At 41.1% G+C, this 26958-nt stretch overlaps 2 protein-coding genes across 2 annotated transcripts in view; one reads left to right on the top strand and one right to left on the bottom strand.

Moving 5' to 3' along the window:
• Positions 1-7234: 7234 nt before the first annotated feature.
• Positions 7235-14708, bottom strand: gpib (glucose-6-phosphate isomerase b). The gene is made up of 18 exons (XM_023429669.2): positions 14523-14708; positions 14135-14225; positions 13801-13869; positions 13400-13519; positions 13162-13245; positions 12855-13001; positions 12650-12721; positions 12508-12552; positions 12360-12413; positions 11641-11701; positions 10980-11023; positions 10729-10881; positions 10361-10490; positions 10094-10170; positions 9006-9134; positions 8598-8673; positions 8208-8274; positions 7235-7667 (listed from the first exon to the last, which is right to left on the bottom strand). The coding sequence occupies exons 1-18, from the start codon at positions 14639-14641 to the stop codon at positions 7544-7546; spliced, it is 1662 nt and encodes a 553-aa protein (XP_023285437.1). The 5' UTR covers positions 14642-14708; the 3' UTR covers positions 7235-7543.
• A 2025-nt stretch (positions 14709-16733) lies between these two features.
• garre1 (granule associated Rac and RHOG effector 1) overlaps positions 16734-26958 on the top strand; it is a 34975-nt gene continuing 24750 nt past the window's right edge. The window contains exon 1 of the mRNA XM_023429681.2: positions 16734-16797. The gene's annotated coding sequence lies outside the window, so the exon portion shown is untranslated. The remainder of the gene's footprint in view (positions 16798-26958) is intronic.

Raw genomic sequence — 26958 nt, 5'->3', positions numbered from 1 at the left:
ACGCATTGAGACTTGTGCTGGGATAATAGTTCTGCACATTGACACTGAGCCAAAGCAAAGTTTAGGAGTATGGCCTGGAACAACATATGAAGACTGAATGGTTTGGAGTCAACCACGTGTAAGTGGTTTTCCCATGGCCCGTGTTTAAGTGTTTGGGATGTAGATGAGACTCAGATGGAGATCTCATGTTGTCGGCCTGCTTTCCTTTACAAACTGTCACATCCCTTCTCCTCTCCTCACTCTGATTGCAGTCTTCTACTTTATTTCCTCTGCAGTCATGTCTCTATAATTTGATCATTCAGGGATCATTGCTGGATTATTGTTGGATCATTCTGACTGTTGTCCATATGATCTCTTAATATTGCTTGCCTTCAATGTTGATGTTTTACAAATTGTAGTTTACTCCAGTCGAGTCGAGTTTATTTATACAGTAGTTAGTGAAAGCCGGCCGTCTCAAAAGGATTATCAACACATGTTATGAAAACAATAAATAAAACTGTTACAGTAAGAATGACTACAATTACAATCTCAGACCCTCTGCGGGTTTCAGAGAAACTCCCACAAAGCATCATTAAGTACAATAGATATCTTGCTCAGGGCTGGTGCTCTTCAGCGTTAGTAAAAAAAAAAAGCTGTATAATTACATCCATGCACGCAACCCTGTACTATAGCATGTCATGTGATGGACCGTCTCTCCGGGGGACGCAGCCCACCGCTCTGATGGTCAGATAATCTGAAGCCTGGAAAAGACACGACCTTCAAAAAAAAACTATAAAGGAGAAGAGAGAAACTGGCAACAATTAACAAACATGAATTTAACATGATAGTATCTGAGAAAACACAAGGCAGCAATAAACCGTGGCTGCTGACGGAAACACAGTCACTGACGAGTCAGTTCCCTTGGCACCGACCCTTTTAGTAAACTGCTCCGGCTCATAAACATTCCTGGAAATGCCACACAGGCGTGATAAACTGATACTGTGGGGACTTGTGGGCAAAAGTACAAAAACGACAACAAGTTAAGTCAGTGAAATGTATTATGTGTTATATAGTATATAGATATTTACATTATAAATCCCTTTGGGTTTATACTGACAAAAGCCTTGAAGCTGACATGCAGAAATAGTCACAGTTAACAGAGTATGTTTGGAGAAACCTGCAGCTTTTCGCAGCTGTAACTTCATTCTCATCATTAAAGTCATCTCCTGTTGCTCTTTCACTGGGTGATGATGAGCTTTAAACTTCTCTTTAGGTTTTGGGACTTGTTTAAAACAGTTGGGCTGTTGAGTTGAATGAGGAGACTGCACCCCTGTGGTGCTGTATTGTACAACATTTGGGCTAATTGGAGCATAAAGTAGGTTGATTACAGGAAACTTCCTCCTAATGTCAAATATAAAAGTGTGAATCTGCCTCTAAACCCACAAACTGGATAAACCCATCCACACAAGAGCTTCCAAAATGTCACACGCGCACACACACACACACACACATACACACACACACACACACACACACACACACACACACACACACACACACACTTATTTAGAGTTGAAAGAGAATCTCAACCAGTTTGTTTCATATGCTTTAAGTGTGTTTCACTTTCTCTCTGTATCTGTACTATGAATAACTGAGACATTCTTCATGGCATCTCTATCAGACACCGTTGGCCTTTATGTAACCAGGCAAGTTAATTAATATCGCACAATGTCTCATCTTCGCTGAGGTGTCGGTTCGTAAGGAAAACAAGTTAAAAAAAGCTTCACATTTGAAAAGAATAAATAACAGTGAGGAAAGAAATGATCTCAGCACAAGAAACAAAGGCAGGAGGAGACCCTCAGACCCACCTGGAGGATGGTCTGTAAAGGTGTGTGTTGTTTTCTGGACACTAAATTATTTTTAAACCCTGCCAACATTTCCAAGCTGGTATCGGATTTAAGGCAACAATGGCTAGTACAGGCTAACATATTTTTGAGACATTTTTGGTTTTTAAGTTGTGGTCATTTTGGAAATGATCAATGACTTTAAAGTGGACCAAAACAAGAAACTGAAAGGAGCTAAAACGCTCTGTGGAGCTGAGGGTAACTGCAGAGTTGGATGATTGTTCTCTGTGGTCATCATCACAAGTGACCTCTTTATACATTACACATAGTTATTTGAAGCACTGATAATATAAGAAATATTGACTGCAGCAGCTTCAACACTTATTAATGATGCCTCTGTGTGACATTGGTTGTACAGATTTTAAATACAGGAACATGCCACAGGCAGTACACTGCAGTCATCTCTCTGATGATGCTGCAGGTGAGTGGGTGGGTGTCAGAAGCAGAAGTCCCAGTTTTGACTGCGTGCTTTTGCTAATTTACTGCTGCCTGGCTCAGTCCCAAAGAGGGTTAGAAATCGAGACATCCGGTCCTTTCAGTTATAGGGAATACTTGGTTGACAGACAAGCTCGTGGATGCCAGAGGAAAAGGGGAAATGAGGACTTTCACACCTGTACTGAGGAGAAGATTTGACAAAGTCAAAACATGCACACCCCCTTTCATGATTTTAGTCTCAAATTTCAATTACAGTAAGTGCAGCTGTATTTATAAGGCACCGATCCACAGACAGTTAGAGATGTAGATACATTTTGCGGAGGCGTACATAAAAGCGCTGTCTGCCCACTGACTGAGCTCTCCTGTGAGCTGAACAGTGGTGTTCAGTGTGAGGAACTCTCTGGTGTTGGTTGACAGCTCCATGAGTTGGGGCACAAAGCGCCCTTTATGTGTATGAGGGTTCCACCCTGTGACTCAGGGAGCCGTGTGTGTGTGTGTGTGTGTGTGTGTGTGTGTGTGTGTGTGTGTGTGTGTGTGTGTGTGTGTGTGTGCAGAGGTAGTGGAGCCCCCGGGGATCCGCTTTGAGGTGAGCTCTGTTACAACAGACAAAAGAACACCATCCCTCTGGAGCACACAGGTCCCTCCACTGCCAGGAAATGAGTGAAAATATGCTCGCCACAGGATTACCTCATACACTCTCAATCTTTGGTTACTGACACTTTGTCCCCTTCCTGCAACAAAAAAAAAAATCTGCCTCTGGTTTGTCTAAATCTCATCTATACACATCATTTTCTCTCTATATAAGAAACAGACGACGAGTCTTCTTAATTGGTGAAACCTCTTATATTTGAGGTTTCAAACACCTATAAGTTTTTTGTTTTTTTACAGGATGTAAAGCTGTTATGTTTACCTGTCAAGCTTCAGCAGCAGTAGCAGAGATTATTAGTGCACCACCTGAAGAGAGTCAAGTTTCACCTCCTGAGAGTGTAAAGGAAAAGACATCACAGCACTGGAAACTAGTTATGAGTCACTTCACAAAACATTACCAGTGTGGTGTCTAGCCACTGGAGATAGTTAAGGTTTAAAGTGCCAAAGTGATGAGTTACTCACCTGTGAAACTGCTTTCTCAGTACAGTGGAGGAAACTCAAATTTCATTTTTTCTTACCAGGAACAACATCCTGGTTCCTCTGGATGTTGAGAGGTTGCCAACAGTTTCTCCTGGGACAGTTTCTTCTGAAGAAAACAATTTGGTTGCTATGTTATTATATTTTTAGGGCATTGTTATGTCTTTTATTACACTGATAGATTTATTACTGATAGTGGAGATAGGACTGGAAATGAGGGGAACCAGGGATGTTTGTGGTTCATGTTCAGTGCCATAAAAGAGAACAGCAACGATTCAGTGGCATCATCAGACTCACGATGGACAGTTAAGAGATACTGTCCTTTTTATTCCACTCATTCTTCTGTAATGCCTGACTCCAGAGCCCCAGATTTGTTTTAATTTTCATTCCATAGTTTCCATAGTTTTCATCCAACTGACTCATGTGACATCACTTGAGGCAGTTTATCAAATTTTGTGTAGCTCCCTCTGAAGCCAAAAAACGCTTTATACAAGTTTTTTTTATTTTTCACATCTGTAGTGCAAACCACCTGTAAACACTCTTTGAGAGCACGCCCAGAAACAAAACTCATTTTACCTTCATTGTGTTGGGGGTGACGGCAGACGTCTCAGTGGCAGTTATAAGAAGTCTAAATGTCCAGATGTCTCCGCCTCCTCTGCTTTGCATTTCTTGTGAGCCTCACAACTTTACAGAAGTGCAATATTGAATCACCACAGTACGCCTTCAACATAAAACATTTCTTAAGAACTCCCCTTCATGAATTGTAGCAGTGTGTGGTTCGCTTGCAGCTGTAGGTTTACCCTGCTGCAAGTGCGGTTCACTACACCAATCATCAACCTTTCTGACAAAAAAAATGAAGAGGCGAGTGAGTCATTTGTTCAGGAGATGAAATTAAGTATTCTACTGCTCATTGCTAAAAAAAAACAAAAAAACCCCCAAAACTATTTTAATGCTGAACTGAGTCATTTCCATAAAACAGCTTTGAACAACTGTGAAGGTTAAAAAAATGTGTGTGTTCTTTGTACACTGCCGGTGACACACACACACACACACACACACACACACAAAACCATTTCTGCTCGGCACCAAATACATCGTCACAATCAGAAACAGCCTTGATCTGAACAATGTGAGATAGCAACTGTCACTGTCACCGTGAACATTGCGATATATTGTATCAGCAGCAGACCAACACAGGCTGAAATCAGCGTGGGGGTGTTTTGTTTGTTTTTGTTTTTGTTATTTTATCGCTAGCATTGTGGTTCTAAATAAGAGTCAGATGTCGGTCAGTATATCTGCTCTTCTGTGGGATCAGGAGAAGCAGTGAAGACAAAAAAAATCTTACAGTGGGTGCTCAGTATTCAGAAACCCACACAGAACTGACCTAGCGCTATCCCAGGAGGACAAACAAGCCCACAGTCTGGTACTTTGGTAAAGATGAACCGCTAAAAGAAACCTCTGACCGTCCTGTGACGTGAGGGCCATGTCAGAAAAATGAGTCAGATTATGAAGCGTCCAAAAGTTTTTGGAAAGTTGTTTCTGAGACAGGCAAGGGCCTTCATATTCTCTTCACCAGATGGTCAGATGAATGCAAATGAACATGGGAGCTACAATGTAAGATCTAAGTTCCTGTATTTTAATGGACCAGGAGTTTCATATGGATCCAAACAACCATGTGTTTGAGAATGGATGCAGCTAATGGGGATCTGTAGAAACTTAAGGTCGACATGGAGCCTGAGCAGCAAGGGGTCAGCTGGAGCCCCCTGCAGCCTCATGGGAGTGCTACTAGCTTCCTATGCTGCAATGTGACGAGCTCTGCCCACGTACTCAAGTTAATCTTTATATAACTCCAGCAGTCGTGGGAAAAATGAAGCTGGGCTTGACTTAGTGGCTTTTTTTTTTTTCAACAGCCAGCAGGGTTTCTGTGTCACTGCTGTCAATGGCAGGCTCAGACTACAGACTGGGAACTTGAGAGCGCCCATCTACTGGGTTTTATATTGTGAAAATGTGTTGTGAGTGTGTTGCATGTCATGTGTTTGCGGAGCTAATGTTTAGCCCAAGAGAATAATTTCCCTGAAGGATCCTGGGAGGGGAGGATGGTTGAATTCATGCACATTAAAAGCATTCCAGTGAAGTTCAAGCGAGAATTAAAACTGACTGCAGACCTGCAGGCTGCTCTTCTCCTCAGAGGCCGAGTTCCGAGCTTGTTTACATGCAAAGGATGCTGACCCTCAAACTGCTTCCAGCACTGTGGCTCATGATGAATGCAAATGTGTGGAGAACATGCTGAGGAGGAAAACATGCTCCTCAGGAGATGTTTTTTAAAAAAAATAAAACAATGAGGTGTATTTCGTCAGTCCGGAGGAATCCAAAACCCTGCTCCAACCCTGCGTCTGACACTGCCATGAACTTGGGACAGCACAGTCTGAAAGTGGCAGGGGGGGTGACGTCGTCATGGCGACAACCGCGCTGGGGCAGGTTGGGACCCTGATCGAGCCAGGGGGGCAGTTCTTTAACAGGGCGGAGGGGCAAAAAAAAAAAAAAAAAAAAAAAAGTGACTGACAGGCCCAACCAATAAAGCATGAAGTGGAATGTGAGGGTATGCAATGCCATTGTTCAACAAACATCTCAGGAACGCACACAGAGGCTTTTTCATGCTGCTATTTGATTATGCTCTCCACTGAACCAGGCTGGGTCCTAATCACTTATTTCCTCATGCTGACTTTCTACTTGTTTATTTCAACCTCATGTGTCTGGTTTAGATAGTGGAGCAGAGTCTTGACTCAGAAGTTGGTTCTAGTTAATATCATAAGTGTAGGCGTGAATCTGTGACTCAGCTGACAGTCGTCTAGAACTGAGCTTCATTCAGAAATCTAATCAAATTTGCAAAAATGCAGCAAGTTCACAGGAATTATATTATGAAAAATCTATGGAGCAAAATCTTTAATTTATTTATTTATTTTTAATATTTGGGAAGGTTTTACTAATAACTCCTAACATCCTAAAAATGACATTGAAGAGGGTTTCTATCCTCAGTCAAACTCACTTTCTTCTGTATCTTGTTTCCAAGCTAGAGATAAAAAAGAACAAGTTAAATTTGAAGTAAAGTATTGTTGCCTGGCAACAGCACTGAAAACCCAGCAGTGTCTGGGGTCTAGGATTTTTTTTTTTTCAACTTTCTGTTTGTTCTTATACACACTCTGAAATTGTACCCAGCAGTGAGTATGAGGAGAGTAAAAGATGGTGAATATATTTTAGGACGGCCTTGTTTAGTGCATCGTTGCTAATGGCATCAGATGGTGTATTCTGCAATCTGTTGTTTCTCATACCATCACTGTTTATGAGTTTATGTTCATAGGAGAAATTCACAGGCTAAGTTTGGCACACAGCACTGAAACATTAAGCAAATGAAGTTTAATGATATTTAACTATAGTGCCAGTGAGCAATGGCGTGTAGTCCAGATGCTGTTCAGTCCAGATGTTTGTTTTTCTCTCTAAATGGATGTTGTGGAGTCTAGGGATTTGTGTGGAGGAACAGCGTAGATGGACTGACCTTTGACCCTTTGTTCCACTGAATAAATGGCAGATTACTGGGTGGCCGATATGCACCCAACAAATAAATCTGGCACTCTGATGCCATCTAGTGATGTGTTACCTAAACTTTAAATTAATGCTTTTGCAGCTCTTAAGACACACATTTGTATATAGCAGGACAATGAGCTGCTGCAGTGTTTGTGTACATGTATGTGACTGTTTTTCACATTAGACACAGTGTGGTCCTTTCACTGGGGAACTGTGTTAAAGTATTTATTCCACAAGCTACATTTCAGTGGAGAGATGTATATCTCTCAGCCTTACATGACACTCTAATACAAAAAGCTTTTTCCCTCACGGTGATAAACTACTGTAACAAACATAGAAAAGACGCCACTGTAGACAGTCAAAATATTCATGATGAGAGTACAAACATACAGGGTGCTTCAGCTCAGTTGCGTGGGAGTGACCAGCTGCCTCTGCGAGTCTCCTGCTCATGCAGCTCATGAGCTGATGAGATGGATAATGATGTGGAGTAAAAGTGGAAGTTGTTGGGGTGACTCGGCTCAGGCAAAGTTCTTCTTGAGGAAGTTGATGAGTCCGTTGGTGGAGGAGTCGTGGGAGTGGACCTCTGCGGTGTCCTTGAGCTCAGGCTCAATCTTCTTTGCCAGTTGTTTGCCCAGTTCGACTCTGATAATGCAGAGAGGAAGGAGAGGCAGGCACAAGCAGAAGAGAGAGCATGGGTTCAGTGTTGTGGATGCTCGAAGAATGTATGAAAGAGTTTCAACAAAAACAGACATTTTCAACCAGTTTTTCAACCACTTTGTTGGTCATAGGTAACATTTCTTTATCTCAAGAGGCTCATTTTAGAGATGACTTCCAAGCTGAGGTGCAGGATTGTACCAAAGCAGAATAAAAAAATAGTGGTCATACAATTCTTCAGCAATCGTCATGTATCCTGAAACAGTAATGCTCCTTTTCACCAACTCCTTGACACAAAGTCACACAGATTATCCCCTCAGCATCCAGTTTCCCCTTTTATTTCCCCATAAGCAGCTTTAAACCATCACATTCCAAATTTTCTGACGGTATCACACACATATTCTTCATCACTTCCAGCTCTTCATTGAAGCTTTGTGATGTGTACACTGAGTGAAATATTCAAATGTCTTTTTATGGTTGCACCATTCTGCTCAACAGAATCAGAAGATGTAGTAAAAACTGACTCACCCCCACTGGTCAAAACTGTTGATCTCCCACATTACACCCTGGATGAAGATCTTGTGCTCATACATCGCTATGACACAAGACAGAACAATCATTATTACAGCAAAAATATTACTACACAAAGGCTAAAGTGGATGTTTGTTTTGTATGAGATAACACAATGGAGCTGCACACCACATACATTACGTATTCTCTTATCTATTGTCCAAGGCACAAACATTTTTAGTATGCAACAGTGTGCAGCATCCGGACTGAACCTGGGCTGTTTTGGGAAATTCCCAACGAGGGATCATTACCGTCACTACTTTTACAACCACTAACAATAACAATAATCTATAGCCTTAATCTCAATATCAGCAGCTTTGAGTCATGAAGAACATTGTTTGTTCTCACCTATAAGTGCTCCAAGTGTGTATGGTGTCAGTTTTTTGAAGATGATTGAGTTGGTTGGTCTGTTTCCTTGGAATACCTGTGTTAAACAAGGAGAGATATATCATTTACAGTTCTCTTTGTGCATGCCATCATGACAGATGCTTTTACTACAGTTGGGATTGCTGTGTTTATTCATGGTCACTGGAGGGCACCACTTCCTATCCTTGCTTTCTCCAGCCTTCACAGTTAGTGTGGTCTGCCTGCTGCACTTCCTCATGCCAAGCATGATTTGTTCTAGTAACATGAGAGGACTACCTCCCCTCAAGTTCATGTTTAAGTTTGTTATCATTATTATGAAAGCTGCAAAGCACAATTTGTTCACTCTCTATAAGTGAGTCATGGAAGTTATTTTCTCTTGATTCGACTTACTTTGTGAGGCAGGATTTTGTCCAGAGTTTCCCCACTCAGGCCGCTGGCCTCCAGCTCCTTCCTGGCCTCCTCTGTGGTCTTACCCTTCATCAGAGCTTCTGTCTGAGCCAGGAAGTTAGCCAGCAGGATCTACAGCCACATCAAACACACAGCTTCAGATACAATACACTGCACTGTATGTTTTACAGATGTCATTCTTGCACAGCACTAGTCTCTATGTTGTACTGTCACATTACAGTGTCTTGACATATTGCCTTCCAGCTTCCATTGGCTATTATGTGCGTTTTTTAAATTATTTAAAAGGTGAGAGCACTAAGGAAGTCAGATCGGACCTCCTAGAGCACATAGAGACTCAGTGTCTTTCACTCCAGCTGGCTCTTGTGGTGGAAGAACCTGTGACCTTTATGTATGATTCCAAATACACACGTACTGACTGCACACCACTGCAGAAGTAGCTCAGATCATTCTCAATTTTGGGCTCAAAGTTCATTTGAGGTCACAGGACATTTTTAGATAAATTAGGACATGTAAATTTTATTTTTTAAATTCATAATAAAGTGTTTCCATCATCTAGGGTTTTTCCAATATCTAATTAGACAAGGAAAGGAAAATCATTATTCGCATAATGGAAACCTTCTCCTGCAGGTGTTTATCTAATACAAGTTAGACATTTCAGTAGGTATACCTTTTAAAAGAAGATAAGAGAAGAAGATAAGAGACATAATTATACATGCATTTATATACCTTAGACCAGTGGTTCTCAAACTTTTTCACATCAACCACAGACCCCCATTTGATAAGATCTTGTCCCAGGGTTCTACGTCTGAAAAGATTTTTACTTTTAGATGTTTAATTAGATAAAGTGTTTGAAACCCATGACCAAAATAGTCATACATTTTGTCATTGTGTTACTTGTGATGGAACTATAGTTAAAATGAAGGATTCCCCTTTTTCCTGGCGACACCCCAGGAATCCCCTCAAGGACCCTTGGGTCCCTAGACCCCACTTTGAGAACCACTGCACAAGACTATATGACTGTCTGTACCCAAACTGCTTTAGATAGACATCTCTGATAACACCAGTGATACCTTGTGGTGCAGGTTGTCTCTGATGGGATGCTGGGTCTGAGCTGGGATCAGGAAGTCAGAAGGCACCATGCGAGTTCCTGAGTCGAACACAGTTAGACTGCATTAATTACACATTTAAGTAACCCGCAGACTCATAGCATGAGGCTAACCACTAGTAAAGACAGGATAAGGATACTAGAATAGTTGGTTGGTAAAATCAAGACTATCTGACCGACTGAATCACCTATATGATTCTGATATTGATCAATTGATCTTTGGTGATGATACCTTGGTGGATGAGCTGGTAGAATGCATGCTGTCCATTGGTTCCTGGCTCTCCCCAGACTATCGGTCCGGTGTGGTAGTTGACACGTGCTCCATGGTTAGTGATGTACTTTCCATTGGACTCCATGTCACCCTAGTTAACAAACAGATCCATCATCTTATCAAATCTGTGATGACATGAAAACAAGTCATTCCCTCCTTTGCCAGTGTGAACGATGTTGCCTAACAAACTAGAACAACCTAATTCAGAATCATCTCATAAATCACATCATTAAATAGTACTTCTGTCTTACTACTACCATTACTACTACTGTCTTTTCTTGGAGGCTCTCACATAGACCTGTGATGCCTGTGGCAGTGTCAGGGCAGACCTGTTGGAAGTAGGCAGTGAAGCGGTGCATGTACTGGTCGTAGGGCAGCATGGCGTGGGTCTCAGCGTGGAAGAAGTTGATGTACCAGATGCCCAGCAGAGCCAGCAGGACGGGAGCGTTCTTATCCAGAGGAGCGGTGCGGAAGTGGTTGTCCTGCAGGGGAGGGAAGGATGCTAATTTACTTTCATGTATTCTGTGTAATGTTTTCTCTACATCAGAGTAGTGGGGAAGTGAAGCTGAAGTTTACTTACCATCCAGTGAGCTCCTGAAAGAAGCTTCTCATAGTTGTCATAGCCTGATGATCAGAAGAGATGAGACAGAAAAGTTAACTGATTGTGCACTGATTATCACTTAAATTGATTTGAATAATACTTCTGATTTTAGTGTGTCTCTCCACTAATACAAGCAAGAGAAATTCCTGTATATTTACCAATACCATTATGTGTAGTTTTTAATTCATGCTAGCAGCATGATGGTTAGTCCACAACTTAAGTCCAGACTGAGACAACTATTGGATGAGTTGCCACAAAACTTTGCACAGACATTTATGTTCCCCAGATGATGGATTGTAATTCTAATTCTAACTTCCCCTGACTTTTCATCCAGCACCATCATTAGCGTGATAGCATGCTAACATGCTAAGATCGTGGACATGGTAAACATTATATCTGCCAAACATCAGCATTTTGTCATTGTCATTGTCATTGTGAGCAAGTTAGCGTGCTGATATTAGCATTTAGCACCTCACACAGCCACTGGTATGTTTGTAGACTCTTGTTAAGTCATTATAGCATCTTTGATATGAGAAGTATGATGAATGCATTGCTGTCTTTTCTCATAAAATGACTGACAAAGTCAGTGTTTTGCATTGTTGTAAAAACATCCTAAAATGTATGTCTTCACTGAACATACCAATGTGCAGGGCAATGGCCATTCCAATTGCAGACCACAGGGAGAAACGACCACCAACCCACTAAAAGAGAAAATAAACAAAATACTGAAAATATATCCATGCCTCATACAAAGTTTTTAATGAAAGAGAAACATGATCTAAAGGTGATAGGAACTGCAGCAGTAACATTAAGGTACTTAACTGTAAGCGACAATTTTTTTGTGTTACTATTTGAAGAAAAATACCTCTATCATTAATAAGCAGTCAAATGATCAAACACAGTTGACTCAGCACTTCATTTAGTTTTTTATCTTTTGCATAAGTCCTGTCTTGTTCAAGTTTTTTTTCTTTTTCAGGGACAGGAAATACTGTAAACTCTGTACATCTAATGAGTTAAAACACCAGCAGCCATTTTCTCTATGACATAAAGACCGTATAGTAGCTAATTAAATACCCTTTAAATACCAACAATGTAACTAAATGCAGCTCCCTGACCTTTGATGCAACCCAGCCTTTACAGTAACCTCTGCAAGAGAGAAGGTCGCTACCAATAATAACTAAGTCTGAAGAGACAGGCTTCTGATTTCCCAGCAGCTGCTGGCCAGACTGTCCCTCCCACCTACTTCACAGGTCAAAAGTCTAGTTTATTTATAGCTGCTGCCTACGGCCCCATCACAGTCTAGGTATGATGACAAGACCTGCTGCACACGGTCTGCTTCAAGGCTTAAAGAGCACTCACATCCCAGAACTCAAACATGTTCTCCGTGTCGATGCCGAAATCCTTCACTTTGGGCTAAGGGAGAGGGACAGAGAAAAGCAGGGAAGTCAGGATCACATGTCTGGACTCAGATGGAAGGTTTATCCTCTGATAGTGTGCTGTGACTTACTCCATTTGTTGACAGGGCCACAAAATGCTTGGCAACAGCGGCTTTCTGTTGAAACACACAGAAAATACGTTTAGAGAACATGAAAAATAGAAATGAATTCCACTATTTACTTTTCTGCTTTTTGAGGCCACTGCATACTCACATCTTTGGCATGTTCAATAAACCATGCTTTGGCCGACTCAGCGTTGGTGATGGTCTCTTGGGTGGTGAATGTCTGTAAAAACACATTCAGGTAAACACAATACATAGATAACCAATGACTAATATCAATAGGACTGAACTGAGACAGAGATTTATGTGTAAAACAGGAAAATGTCTCAATTTTTTGCTTTGTGTAAACCCGCTACCTTGGATGCGATGATGAAGAGGGTCGTCTCAGCATTGAGGTGTGCCAGGGTTTTGGCGATGTGCGTTCCATCAATATTGGACACAAACCACACATGCGGTCCACCCTTTGAGTAAGGCTTCAGGGCCTCAGTCACCATCAGGGGGCCCTGCAATTCAAGTTCAAAGTTCAAGTTCTGGTAAGACTGTGACCCTAACCCTGAAAGCAGCAGTAAAAGCTGTGTAATAGTCATGTGATGGCTCGATATGGTGTTGGAATACGTAGCCTGCTGTACGCGAAAAATACATCTTTCTATGAATTGCACTCACGAGGTCAGATCCACCGATGCCGACATTAACAACATCCGTGATGGCCTTTCCTGTGTAGCCCTTCCACTCGCCGCTGCGAACTCTCTGCAACAGATAAACACGATCATCATCACTGTTAATGTAACTGTGAACTGGACTGCATCTACACATTTCAAACTGCCATCACCATGATTGCTAAATTCACACTGTTCGATGTGGAACCTGCAGTGCAACAAAGTTGGCGCCGCATTAGACTCACGTGACAGAAGCCCTTCATCTTCTCCAGAACCTTGTTGACTTCTGGCATCACATCCTTGCCATCAACCATGATGGGGGTGTTGGAGCGGTTCCTCAGAGCCACATGGAGCACAGCGCGGCCCTTCAAGTGCACATAACAACACACACAGAGACAGTTACACTCAGGACTATGGCATTGATCCTTTACTCTTGGCAGCTTATTCTGTCATTTTCAGCTGTTGCATTCACTGTATCAATGCACATCTATAAACAAACAAAAAACAAGCTCATGTGTAGTTTTTATGCCCTGTGGTGTAAATGCAGTGTTGGTAGTGTTTTTCTTTTATCCCACCAGGATAAATGTAGAGAGGTAAACACTTCCATTAGTAAAATTACAGCAGACATGTGGCCATTTATAAGCACCTCAGTGAAGTTGATCTTGTCTCCTTTGAACATCTTCTCTCTGGCAGCTTCAATGCCTCTTGACTTGGCCTGGAGAAGACAATAAATATTAGTTCTTCACAGCCTCAGATAAATACCCAAAACGTATGCATGTGTGTTATGCATATACATATGTCAAGAAATGCAACTGTCATCCAAATTGCCGATCCATCCTTCAAACTAATAGATTTTATGTACACAGAAACAAATTAGACTTGAAATGTAGTCACGAGTCAGACAAATGGGACTTCCTGATCAAAGCAAGCTACAGTGGCATTTGAAAAACCATGAATCATTAAGTTAAACATGAATTTACCAGATCCACCAGCATCTTCATTACATCCTCTGTGATGAGATTCTTGGAGAAATCCAGCAGAATGTCTCCATCCCCGGTTTTCAGTGTGAGACTGTACAAACACAAAAGTAAGTATTGGTGATGGGAACTGAAGATTTCCTGGCTGAATATCAATACAATCATCAAACAGACAGTGTCAGTCTGTGGTAGAGTGGTGGTTTGACATCTAGTTTTGACCATTGTGTAAGAAGATGTATGGTTTGAATGCATCAGAGCATTTTCATGTGAACTTGTCTGCCAATAGACTAATACTAATAATACATTTACATACATGATATCTACATCCTGTTTAGTGGTGCTGTGCATACGGAATTTTTATACAATCAAAATATTTTAATGGGATGCATACCTGAGTTTGTTGAATCTCTCCTTGTCAGCCTCAAACATGTGTCTCATGTTGAGGTTCAGGGCATGGGCTGTGTACCAGTCCTGCAGCTTTTGGAAGTTGGGGTCCTGTGTGAGTCCCATGTTGTCTAGAGGGTGCTTGCTGTGCTCCGCTGTGCTCAACTAGCCTGGCTGAGTGGGACTGAGCAGGTCAGAGCGAGAGCTTTTTGAAGGGCATCCAGTCCAGATCCACAGTCGCCCCTCCTACAAGAGACACACTATACTCAGGGCTTGTGCTTGTCACACACCTCCACACTGTCCTACAGGGTTACCCTGCAGGGTTACAGTGCATTTAACAGTGCATGTAACACCTGCAGGAGAACAGCAATACACACTGGTATGTAGTTCAATACACTGCTCAAATCAGCAGACAGTGTCCTGGACTGCAGGTCATTTGCACTAATTGTAAATCCCTCTGAAATACGGTGGCTGCACATTTACATCTCAGATAACAGTGTATCAGAGTTGAAAATATTGTATTATATGTATGAAATGATATGATTTAAGGCAGATCTTAATTAACAAGGTAAGATACTATAAGTAGTTTTCCATTCAAATAACCTATGTGACTTTAACAGTAACAGCGAATCCTCATTCTACTGTTCAGTTGTAGCCTAATAAAAATGCCGTTCAAAACTTTGATCCATTTCTCTGTCTCTCATTTACCCACTGAGTCTCATCTATTAACCTTTTGTCTTTTGCTGAGAACATAAGTTTCATCCTATTCTTGAAAAAGAGTAGCAGCATATTTATACAATACATTTTTTGTACCAGTTATTATCAGTTCATTAACGTTTTGTCACAATGATCTGGTCAAACAGACAAAAAGGACGAGGAACTATTTGTATTATATATTTACATTATTTAGACAATTGAACTCCAGACAAGAATCTGGACAGTGAAGACAGAAAATGCATAGAGTGAGACATACTGTATATTTCATGCACATCCAATTTTATGAAAAGTGTGGACTGATCAAATCAAGTTACCTAAGATCCAGGTCAATTGTAACTTTCTCTGGCTGTCTTTCATAATTAAACACAAAAGTTGAAGCCCTTTCAAAAACATTACAGATCAGTGTCACTCAACCATTACTATGACTAAAAGGAAGTGTAATCTGTTTCTTTTAAAAGCTTTGTGTAGACCATAGCTAGTAAACTTTTTCAATATTAAAGGACAAAGGCAGTGATGCTGCTGTTCATCTATTTGTGTACCTCAACGCCCCCAAGTGGCCATTTTATAAAGTGTGGAGTACAGGATGTAATATTCTTTATCACACAATAGAGGGCGAGAAAACCTAAGCCTGTAGCTTGGACAAGTTAACTCCCTTTAGGCATACTCAGAGTGGGAAATCTGAAGGTTTGAATAGAGATGGAAATCACAAAGAGATTATATGAATGAAAGAATTAAAAATTATATAAATATGACTAATGTGGGCAGCTAATATATTTACAGTGAGTGCAATGGTAGAATTAATTTATAGTTCCACATCACCTGCAGGACAAGCAAACTCATATTGTCTGATGATTTGAACAGCATATTGCAATGTACATAATATGAACATCCAATGACTCATAGGACTGATTAGTTACCCATTTTATTTTCCTCTCAGAGTGTTTGTATTTTTTGTCAGTTTTGCTCCTCTGTGATATAAAATAGCCTACCTTCATGACACTAAACACTTTAATTAAAACATAAATAAATAAATTCTTATGTAGTTATTTATCTTTCATTTGCTATCATGTTAGGTGAATGGCTCAAATATGAAAACTAGTAGCCTATTTGTTATAAGGATTAAAAGATGATCGTACCTGTGTGTTGTAATAGTTTTGTTTGAGCACTCTTATTCCATATGGATACGAAATGTTTCTGCTTTAAAGTACACAGATAATTCACAGTAAGATTCCACCTGAATTTTGCCCCATTAAACCTAAAACAATTCACGATGTTAAAAAATCACTGGTTGTCCTTTATTGTATGTAGGCCTATTAAATTATGAATTATTTATCGTTTAGACAAAATAGAAATATAGAGTCGTTTTTTAAGACCAGATTTAAAACCCCAATGAACACACTGATTATAGACTAGGTTTTACTAAAAACACTCTTTCTACAAGATGTGTGTTCGTAAGAGTTTTACTGTGAAAGGTTTACCGGAAGTCTTTGACTTAATTGATGTAGTCTTGACGGTGGTCACACAGACAGGGGATTCGCTGTCAAGAGGGTGGATGCCTAAAGCTGGTGAGCGATGCGATGATTACCTTAACGTGTACTAACGAATTTCTTGTGTTTTACTGAAGCTCTTCGGTTTCCTCCTGGTTACGGTGGTACTGACTGTTGTTGGTCTGTATTGATGAACCACTGGGCCGCTTATAGTAGCTTGTGCTCTCTGCCAGCGCTTACAATCGTGTCGCAGAGAGCTAGCTCGGTAGCTAACGTTAGCTCTCTCGGCTATGTAGCTAGCCAGCTTAGAACCGATGAAACGCTGATGCGTCCATTATCGGACGTACCTAACGCTGACATGGTTATTGCCATTTTCCCTTCATAATTGAGACTCCAGACCACAATAAACAATTGGAAAAATATTTTCAGAGAAGGTTGCAAATGCATGTGACATTTTTGTTTAACTATACGCTCATATTTTGGTATATAGACCCAATTTGATGCCCGGTGATGAAGCGCATCCGTCTAGGCTAGCGAAGAGGGTGCAATTGGCGGTATCGGTTATTTCTGTTTCCACTGTCACTGGCTTGTATCTGTGAGCGACGCTTCAGATTTGATCTTGATAACGGACAGCCGCGGTGGCGTAAGACAGAGGAATACGTTAATGAGCTGTAGCGTTAGTAGCGACCTGGGCTGGCTGCATGTCCGATAACGGACCTGGGCGTTCTTGGTTTTAAGCTATGCGCTGCAGTCAGTAATCGCTACCGCACAAAAAATGGAGTGTAGGTTAACGTTAGACAAACAGACGATAAAGACGTGGTTCACAGCTCATGTGGCAGTGTAACTCGTGGCTGTGGTTAGACTGACAGTATTGGTAGGCTTCAGGGAAAGTGCAATAGCTTGCTAGCTAACAAGCGAGTGTCTGGTTCTGTGTGGTCGGTGGGCGAGTGTCAAAGTCGGGACACCGGGTACCTACCGTCTGTGTGCGCGGTGGCGTTTTCGTGTTTCTCGCTTTTAGCGCTTTGGCGTTTGGCGTATTGATGCCCTGACGCCGCGGAAGCCTTTCCGGCGACACTGCATTTAGGGCATTAAAAGGCCGTATTAATAGCTGCGACATAATGTTCCCATGACTTGGGCCATGTCATCCCAGAGAGTTTCGATGAAACCGGCGAACTGCGCTTGCGGGGATTTTGTTACACCTTCCTGCTAAATAGTGATCGGATTTTAAAATAATCCCTTTAGCGAGTACAAAACTATCCCAATAGTTAATTTTCTGGCTCGTTGAAGTTGCAATATAAAGTAGCTAACAACGTTTCGCTGTTGCATTCATAGCCACGAGAGTAGCCGTGCTGTCTTTGATAACGTATAGCCAGCAGATGAGGTGTTGTAATATTACCACCCCATGTGTGCCACACAGAAAAATAGTGCAGGTATGATAACTGAATGCTTGGCTCATGCACCAGATTATCTAGGAACTGTTTTCTTTCATCCATTTTTATAGATTGGTTGTGAGGAACCGCACACTGCGAACACAACAGCAGTAAGTTACAAACACCACAGTGATGTGGGTAACGTGGCTTTATATAGTCACTACAGTACAGAAAAGAGAAATCTGGAATTGCATTAATAAATAACGTTGTCCTACTTCTCTCGAGGGGTGTAGTCTAGCCAGGGATCTGTCTTTTGACATCACATGGAATGCGTTTCCTGTTTTGGTCGCCGGCGTGTAGAAATTAGATGCAGAAGCGACCTTTTAGTTGTCCATAGAATTTGATCATTAAGAACAAGGAGATTGATCAGGGTCACTTTCAGAGATTGAGGCTGCCTGTGCACTGGAAAAAATATCTAGGGCTGCAACGTTTGTCATAAACAGCTGATCTGCTTACAGGTGGAATCTGAAAAACAGCTTCCATTGTCATTATATCATCCATATTTCAAGAAAAGAGAGAAAAATGCTTGTTATACACAGAATAGGGAAATCAGATGTTGCTAGTGGCCTAATTGACCTTAATAGTTAAGTTAATTGGACTATGATGGATGAGATGGATTCATTTTTGTTGCCTTTAAACGCAAAGTGTTGTTAAGTGTTCAGAAATATGACAGACAAAGACCTTTTTTAAACTTGCAATGATATAGAAAGTTGTTTCTGATGTCAGTTTTAAGATAGTTTGTATGTTGATGATGTTGAATGGTGGGCCAGTACAGTGTTGTCTGATATTCAAATCAGAATACAGTGGGATTTCAGACATATAAATAGGCATTCATGTTAAGGTCATTGGCTTCCTGTTGTTGAGTTTTGCAGCTTTCATTGAAACACCCCCTTAACCTATGTGTTAACATCTGCCACAGCTGTGTCACTATGGAAATACGTGCAGTGCTCGGCAAAATTCCTGCCTCTGTTTAAACTCATTCTCTTCACTAGCTTATTCACCCCTGTGCCTGAATGGTCATCACAGTTGTTGGACTAATTATAGGGCTCCAGTTGTTTTTCTTTCTTTCTTTTTGTCTTCAGTGTTTGTCAACACATGATAGGACCAGGAGCGACACTTTTCCTTAGTCTAACATTGAATCCGGATGCATGTGTGAGGAAGTTGACCTACAGTCACAAGATTACTGTTTGCGCTTGCCTCGGGTGGATTACAGGCTTGTTCTGTACTGGCACTGTCTCCACAGACCTGAGCGATATTTCCTTCAACAAAGGAGCTTTCTAGTGTTTATCTTGCTGCACAGTTTTAGATTATTCAGATGAGTGTTACACAGTAGTCACTCCTGGGGGAAGGGATGAGCTAACCCAGACCATGGTATTATTAGTACCTGGGAATTCTAACATTTTGTATATTGATTTTTACTTTCTACTCTTAAACTGGTCCAGGCAGATAAATTGAGTTTTTTTTTTTTTTTTTGTTCTTTTTGAAACTGTGGGTCTGTGACTATTAGCCGTCTTAACTCTGAACTTTTGACAAAACCACCTTCCTCAAGATTATGTCATAGGAACAACAGGTGTTACAGGAAGGAATCTAAATGTTACCTTAAGTCTACAGCTCACACAACCACTTCCCTACAGGGATAGTCTTAGTTACCGTTGTCTGGGTTATTATTACATTAGTGTTCTTGCTTTTGTGCACTTTACAGCCACATACACTTCATGACAGGGCTCAAAAAAGCTTGGTAATAACTGAATAAACTAACTTCAATCAAGTGGTCTGTTTGTAAGCAAATTTGTCTCATTGGCATTAAACAGGAGTCAGTGTGCATGTTATCATATCATAAACACTTGATACTTTAATGTAACTGACCTAGAGGCTGTAAAGTCTATGTTGTGTAGCTGTTTTTCAATGTACTTAATATTGATGGTGATACCCCACAAAAGGTATAGGCTGATATAATCCAGTAAATGTATCAGCAATAGCTATTGATTAAAATGGGAAGAGGACAGGACGTAGCATATTGAATGATTTCAGCACGGGGGGATACACACACACACACACACACACACACACACACATATATATATATGTATGTGTATACATATATATATGTATGTGTGTGTGTGTGTGTGTGTGTGTGTGTGTGTGTGTGTGTGCATAAATAAGAACCAGAAACTGTCTGTTAAAAATAATATATTGCTCTCGATATATTTAAGCTATGCTGTCCACCAGAGGAGGATGGTGTTAGATAATAGAAGTGTTTGGTGGCCCATACCTCAGAGAGATGCAGCGTTGTGTGTTTTGAGTTTGTATTGTGTGACAGGATTTTCATTTGGATGCACAAAGCTAACACCACTATTTGCACTGGTGTGTGGCAGGAGGTGGGGGTCTGCGCTTTCTCTAACAGGAGATGTTTCAGCTCTACATCTAGTCCACTGCTCTTTCGTCTGCTGCTTGGTTAGTAGAGCTTATTTTGTACACCTCAATTAAATGTTGGATGTTTTCTAGGCAGAAGTGAATAAGATGCCAGTCCTCATCCAGGGGGAAGCAGCTAGTGGGTTTACACTTAAGGGGGAGAGGGCTTGTGGCATGGGAAATCTCACCCTTGTCTCCTGGGAAACCAGTTTAGTCTTCATTTGTGGTCAGCTATTTGCCCCTCAGTCAAATGTTCCCAGTGAAATGCTTGACTGCGTGTGCACTAGAGATGATCAAATAAAACAAGAATCGAGGCTAACGTGAAACTCTTGTGTAATGTGATACTTATCTTTATTAATCCTTGCAAGAAATATTTTTCTTGTGCTTTTCCACGAGCAGGTCAGAAGTCAGGGTCAGCCACCAAAGAGCGAATAGTGGAGCTAATAGAGATTTGATATGTTGTTCAAGGGCACTTCAGCAGTGGCTTGTATCAGGGTCCATTCTTTAAAAGTATGGTTCCTTTATCCACCACCCTGCTACGTCCTGGTGGTCAGTGTATTTTACACTTACTCTCTTAAAGCCGTCACTGTTAAAGGGGACTTTTCTTTCTTTTCTGTGCAGAAGGTTGTTGGTTTCTGTGACTCACACTTGAATTACACAAAAATAGTTCTGCTGATTGTGTGACCAAGCCTGAATTTCTGACTTTTATGGCACCTCCATATCCTGCCCCATTGTGCCTAAAGTGGAAGAATAAATTCTTACTTTTTGTCCTGGCTAAAAATACAGCACCCTGGTGGCTGGCATGCAGCACAACCTGCAACCTCAGTATATAGCCTGCTCAATATAGGCTAAGTGAAGCATTTTCATCCCCACAGGTTGCCACCAACCTTTCATGAATGGAACTGACGTCACAGCCTTTCATCACTGCTCTCACTTGTTGAAACACACTGGTTGGGCACACTAAACACTCTCACTGTTGTTCACTGCTATTCTGGAGAGGAAATCGGAGCTAATTCTGTTTGCTTACAGCTGAATACTGGAAGACATGTATGCTTTGTGCAAAGGCTCTGATCAGATTAAATCAGATGGGACTCATTTTATTAATTTGTGTGTCCATTTAGGAATTCATTGTCATCTTGATTCTTGAATTAATTAGTAAATTCAAATATTTTTCTTTCTTAGGGTGTTGGAATTTGTTATTTGATTAAGGCAAAGGCACATGTTGAAATGTGTTTGCATATGCGAGGCAGACCTGTGGGGCCCTCAAGTATGTCCTTTGTTAGAGTGGCCTGTCTGCTATTTTTATTGGAGCCATAAGCTACTTACAGTGTCTATTATGACAGTACAGGTTAGCCTAATATGATCCAGCCTGTTGGCCAACTGTATCAGCCTCTCGACTGATAGGAGTATTAGGTTTTGTCCGAATTTATTCAACAGTGATTTGCTTCAGCAGCAAAAAAAAGTTTCACTACTGCTTTAGAAAGTGCAGAATCTGCCAAAAAAAAAAAAAACAATCTTGCAGAATTAGCTACGATTTCACAGAAAAGTGTATATGATGACTTTATGATAACTGAGTATCAAAGTAAATGTATTTTTAGTTCTAAACCCTCAGAAGAAAAAATGGGACCAAAACGGGATTAGTTGTAGGAACAAAACCAAACATTACACTTAGACCACCAAAACCTGCAGCTGCCTACAAAATAATTCCAGGAGAAATACTGTATTGATGACAGAAAATCTATTCTTGAGGTTAATATTAAATCGCAGCCACGGTCTTTATTTTTTTCTCTCCCTCTCACGAAGTCATGCAGCTGCATGTGTGAGAGTTTTTTTCTGAGTGGTGGTATGAGGAGACCAGGGCCTGCCACAATACTCTCCTTGTGTTCTGTGGGCAAGAGGAGCCTGGCTCAGCTCCTGTCACACAGTTGCTCACGGCACTTGTCCTGTCATTTGGACTGACCTCCTCGACCTGTCTGCTGATGGTTGGTCTTCACTGTAGCTGCTTCGTGGTATGTCTTCAGTGAAGCTTCTACCAAATTCGGAATCTTGCTTTCCAAAACTCAATTAGTAAAATATATATGATATATATACTTTGTTCAATGACATGATATTTTGAGGAGATGTTTTGCAGCGTTTGACTGGTTTTCCTGACCTGCTTTTTTGTGCTCGTTTGAACCCACATTAAGAGGGTTCTGGGGAAATGCATTCCTTTGCTTCATTGGCAACAGATGTAGGGGAGAAGATTTTTTTTCTTTGAGCTGAACCTTTTGGAGTGTCTAAAAACAGTGTGGTGTGGACCGTCGGGCAGCTGTTTTGCCCATGGAGGCTGAAATAGACTTCATGAGAGAGCTAATGTCGGGCCTGTGGCTGGAGCGTCAGAGGGCCTGTGTTTGCCTCACAGTGGCAGATGGATAAGGAGCTGTCAGCATGGGTAACAGCTGCCCCATCCACAGCTATTAAGCTACCTAGCTGTGATGTGACAGCCACACAAATATGGCGGCTGATACGAAAGTAACTGCTATTGGCATCAAGATTGGCAGTATCCTTAAGGTTACAGAAATGGGCCTGTGACCAGAGGGCTGGCTGGTTGGCTTGGGATAGTGAATAAAATAAAAGGCAATTGGTTCCCAGCAACTGGTGTGGAGGTGTCTTAGAGCTATGGTACTAGTTTGCTTGAGTGCAGATGCTCAGTAGCCAGTTAACGGTGCAGATGTAGTGGGCCTGATTCCAGGTGTAAATATGTATCACAGTAGGAATGCAAAGTAGTTTGTTGATGAGAAGGTATATGTATTTTACTTTGGTTCCCAGGAAAAAAAAGGATAATTAGATTTAATGTTGATGTTATTCAAAAACAAAATGATATCACATTGTGAAATGTCACCAGCTTTTTACTAGAAGGCTACTACTACTTAAAAAAAAACAAAAAAAACAAAAAAAAAACCTCCTAGTTGTCTGGTTATAGCTGCAGTTGTTGGCCCTGAGGTTTGCACAGACACATAAATCACACTTGGTATTGTGTGAGTGTTACTACATACACATACCCAGTGGCACACCTGGCTTGACATTTTTGTTGCTGGCGACAGGGAGCTTGCTCCAGGAAACCTAAACCCCCTTCCTGTTGAAGCTGAGTAGCTGACTTGTAACGGTGAGTGGGGAAGTAGAGCTAACATTAGCCCTAAGCTGCCCCTGCTGGAGGAAGGACATTAAAGTGGGCTGGCACATCTCCAGTGTATCCGGAGGCACTCTCCTATCACATGTGTTTGTTTGGGTGCAATCTCTAATACAGTGTGCCCTGCAACAGGAGGCTGGCAGCCAGTAGAGCTACCCCGAGAAGCCGACAGGCCTCATTAATATTGATACCATGTCTGTTTCTCTTGGGATAACCTCTGCTTATGGAGTTTTATAGCCAGGAAGGAAATGTAGACCACTAACACTCTCTAATAACGTTACATAGATGAATTATATCTGCCTGAAACAACCATGTAACAAAGAAAGTAGCCCACAATTTTCTCTAAAAAAAAATCTGGCTTTGTTGTTCAGGCTGAATGGACTATGACTCACTGCATTTAATCAGTTCCTACTTTTGTTATTCTCTCTGAAGAGAGTGGGACCATACACTACCCCAAACCAGTATGAGGTTTTCACTCTCAGAAAAATCAAAAGCAACTGAACTAGTCAAAGCCACATGCTATGTCTCAGTACACACTCATGCATACTTATACCAAACAGTGTATCCTGTTTGCAAGGCTTCATGGTATGACATTTTACAGTTAATATATAAAGAAATCAAGGTAATTTAGCTTGTTTTCTCATCACTGTTTATTAAACTGAACAAAATGCATGCATGTTTTCACATAGAATAAATTTTTAACTTTTTGGTTTTCCAAACCACCTTCCTAAAGCTGTCCCCACTGTCCGCACAATTAGTTTTAATTATCTCCAGCTGTGAGCAGATCCTCTGTTACATTAGTGTTTTTAAGAAATACTAAAATATACAATTAAATAAATTACTAATTAAATATAGAAAAAAAACTAGAGCCCATCCTGTGATAGAAACACATCAGCCGTGACGCCTGTCAACATGTAGACCCATGAGTACACAGCAGTCATTACTGCATTATTACTACATTATTACATAAGTAAAGTAGTTGTGACTCTATCATGGTGACACAATCTCTCCACAGACAGACAGACAGACACCTGCCAAAGTTCTCAAAACCGCCTCTGTGGTAGTTCCCACTACAGGAAGCGTCTCCATGACCACATTTTGCCATGATGACACACACACGACTCACGTGGTGGAAACAATACCAGCCATGCTGTCGCTGCTGGTAATGATATGGACATCACAAGTTGATTTTCTGAGCTACCACAACAAACAAAACGATTGTTGAGCAAATTGAATCAAAGTTGGTTGCTGTTGTTTCCTGCTGTGGTCTCACTGACCTGTTTAGCCTTCTCCAAACACTTTGGTGCACACACTGTATTTCTGTACTCCTCCCTGTTATTTAGCCCAACAGTGTGAAAGTGTGAGCGCTACAGTGGATAACCCCAGGCTAGCCAAGCTCAGGTTTCCTGTTTACCTCGCAGAAGCTATTAACTGTGTCATCTTGCAGGCATTGTGGGCCACCTGGCAGGTTCTCACTGTGGCTATAATCTCTGGGATTTAGAGAGCTGCACCGTTGCACTAGTTAGCTGCTCTCAAACACACTGAGTAACAAGTAGACAGTTTGCTGTTCACCTGGCAAATACTTAACTAAATACTTAAACTTAATCCTTGAGGAGCTGGCAATGTGCTTTATTTTAATGCCTGAATGCAGCCAAAAGGCTGAGAAGTGATGGTAAATGACCAGATGTAGATCTGTGGCGTGATATTCTGTTGAGGAATTTACAGTACAGCAGTCCGTGGGTAATTGCTTTCATAGGAAAACACAAGAGGATGAATCAGAGCTACCTGCCATGACTGAATGAAACTAACTGATTGTGGAAACTCTGAATTTTATACTTCGGCAAAGAAACTGTGCTCTATCACACTAGGGCTGGCATCTGAGCACTTAACAAACATCTGTGTTGATACTGATCCAATGTATCAGTGCATCTCTTGTAGATACAGTACATAGATCTTGTAAAAGCTTTTAGAAAATCACGTGGTTAAATCCTAGTATAGGAAAGCTTGAGGTGGAAGAAATTAAGCAACACTGCCTGAACATTTGTTGTAGAACCTATGAGCAAGATAAATTCCCAGTAGCCCGAATGTAAGTGTGCATGCATGACTCTTTACCCTTCAGTGCGACTTTTTTCAATAACAACATTCCTCTAATGTAAGTTAAAAAACGGGAACCACCTCTCTGTTGCCCCTTGATGAAGAGGTCACTGCTTTCCCTCGGCTTTGTCTCTCCACTTAATGACCCGGGACAGATGAGGATGGGCTGATTTTTTTTCTTCTTTTTTTCCAGGCGTACCCCTCTGTTTGTGAAAGGAAGTGAGGTTTGAAGGTCAGGAGAATGTTGCTGGGTGTGCGTAATGGAAGCTACATGTGTAAGGCAACGGCGCAGCTGCTTAGCGTACAATGACAGCAGACTGGATGGTGTTATCTAGTTGGGTCCAGTGTTTTTTTTTTTTTTTCCACAGGTTGCTTTTTCTGACTCATCCCACAACACAGAAGCTTTCAGCATGGTGCTATGAGATAACATAGTCTGAATGTTCCACAGAATGATAGCCCTGCTGTGTAGGGAGCTGTGTATCTAACAGATTAGTCTGTCATGTTGATGTTTGGTGTCTCATTGAGGGCAATATCATCAGCAGTGTGTGTCTGTATCAACTTCAGTGCCTCCTTGCACTGTACATAGCAGATGAACAGGTTTAGTGATGGACTGTTTTCTTTGAAGGTTATACCTACTAGCCCACAGTATAACACAACATCAGAATATTACATTCAGTTTCCCTCCAAAAAATGCTTTCACCTCTGATAAATAAAAGTTACTACAGACCTGTTTTTAAATTTTCCAAAGTACGATTTAGTTTTTATTTCAAGATCCTGTCAGTTTTATTTCCACGGATGTTTTTGTGGCATGTTGCATTTTAGCCATTTGCAGGTTGGGTTTAGTATTGTATTTTTTCCCTGTCAGGAATGTCACTACCTGTGTCTTACACATGTCTTTCTAAAATCTGCAGACTGTCACAAGCTGACCTTTAGCTGTCTTTGAGTTCGATTATTGTTAATTTTATTTGGATGCGTGAGTCCAAATTCCCTAAGATGATGACAATATAAAATATTATATTCATAATCAATTGAAAAGGCCAAGGGGAGAAGGACAAATCACATAATGCTTGGGTATTGAATGAGAGTATTGTGACTCCTACTGTGTTTAGCTCAACAGACTCTGCAGTGTCTTCC

This window comes from Seriola lalandi, unplaced genomic scaffold (genome assembly GCF_002814215.2).
Source record: "Seriola lalandi dorsalis isolate HSWRI2012SDOR001 ecotype SW California unplaced genomic scaffold, Sedor1 jcf7180002054898, whole genome shotgun sequence".
In the NCBI taxonomy this organism is placed as follows: domain Eukaryota; kingdom Metazoa; phylum Chordata; class Actinopteri; order Carangiformes; family Carangidae; genus Seriola; species Seriola lalandi.
The sequence above is the reverse complement of the archived record's forward strand: the minus strand, read 5'-3'. Positions and strand labels throughout refer to the sequence as shown.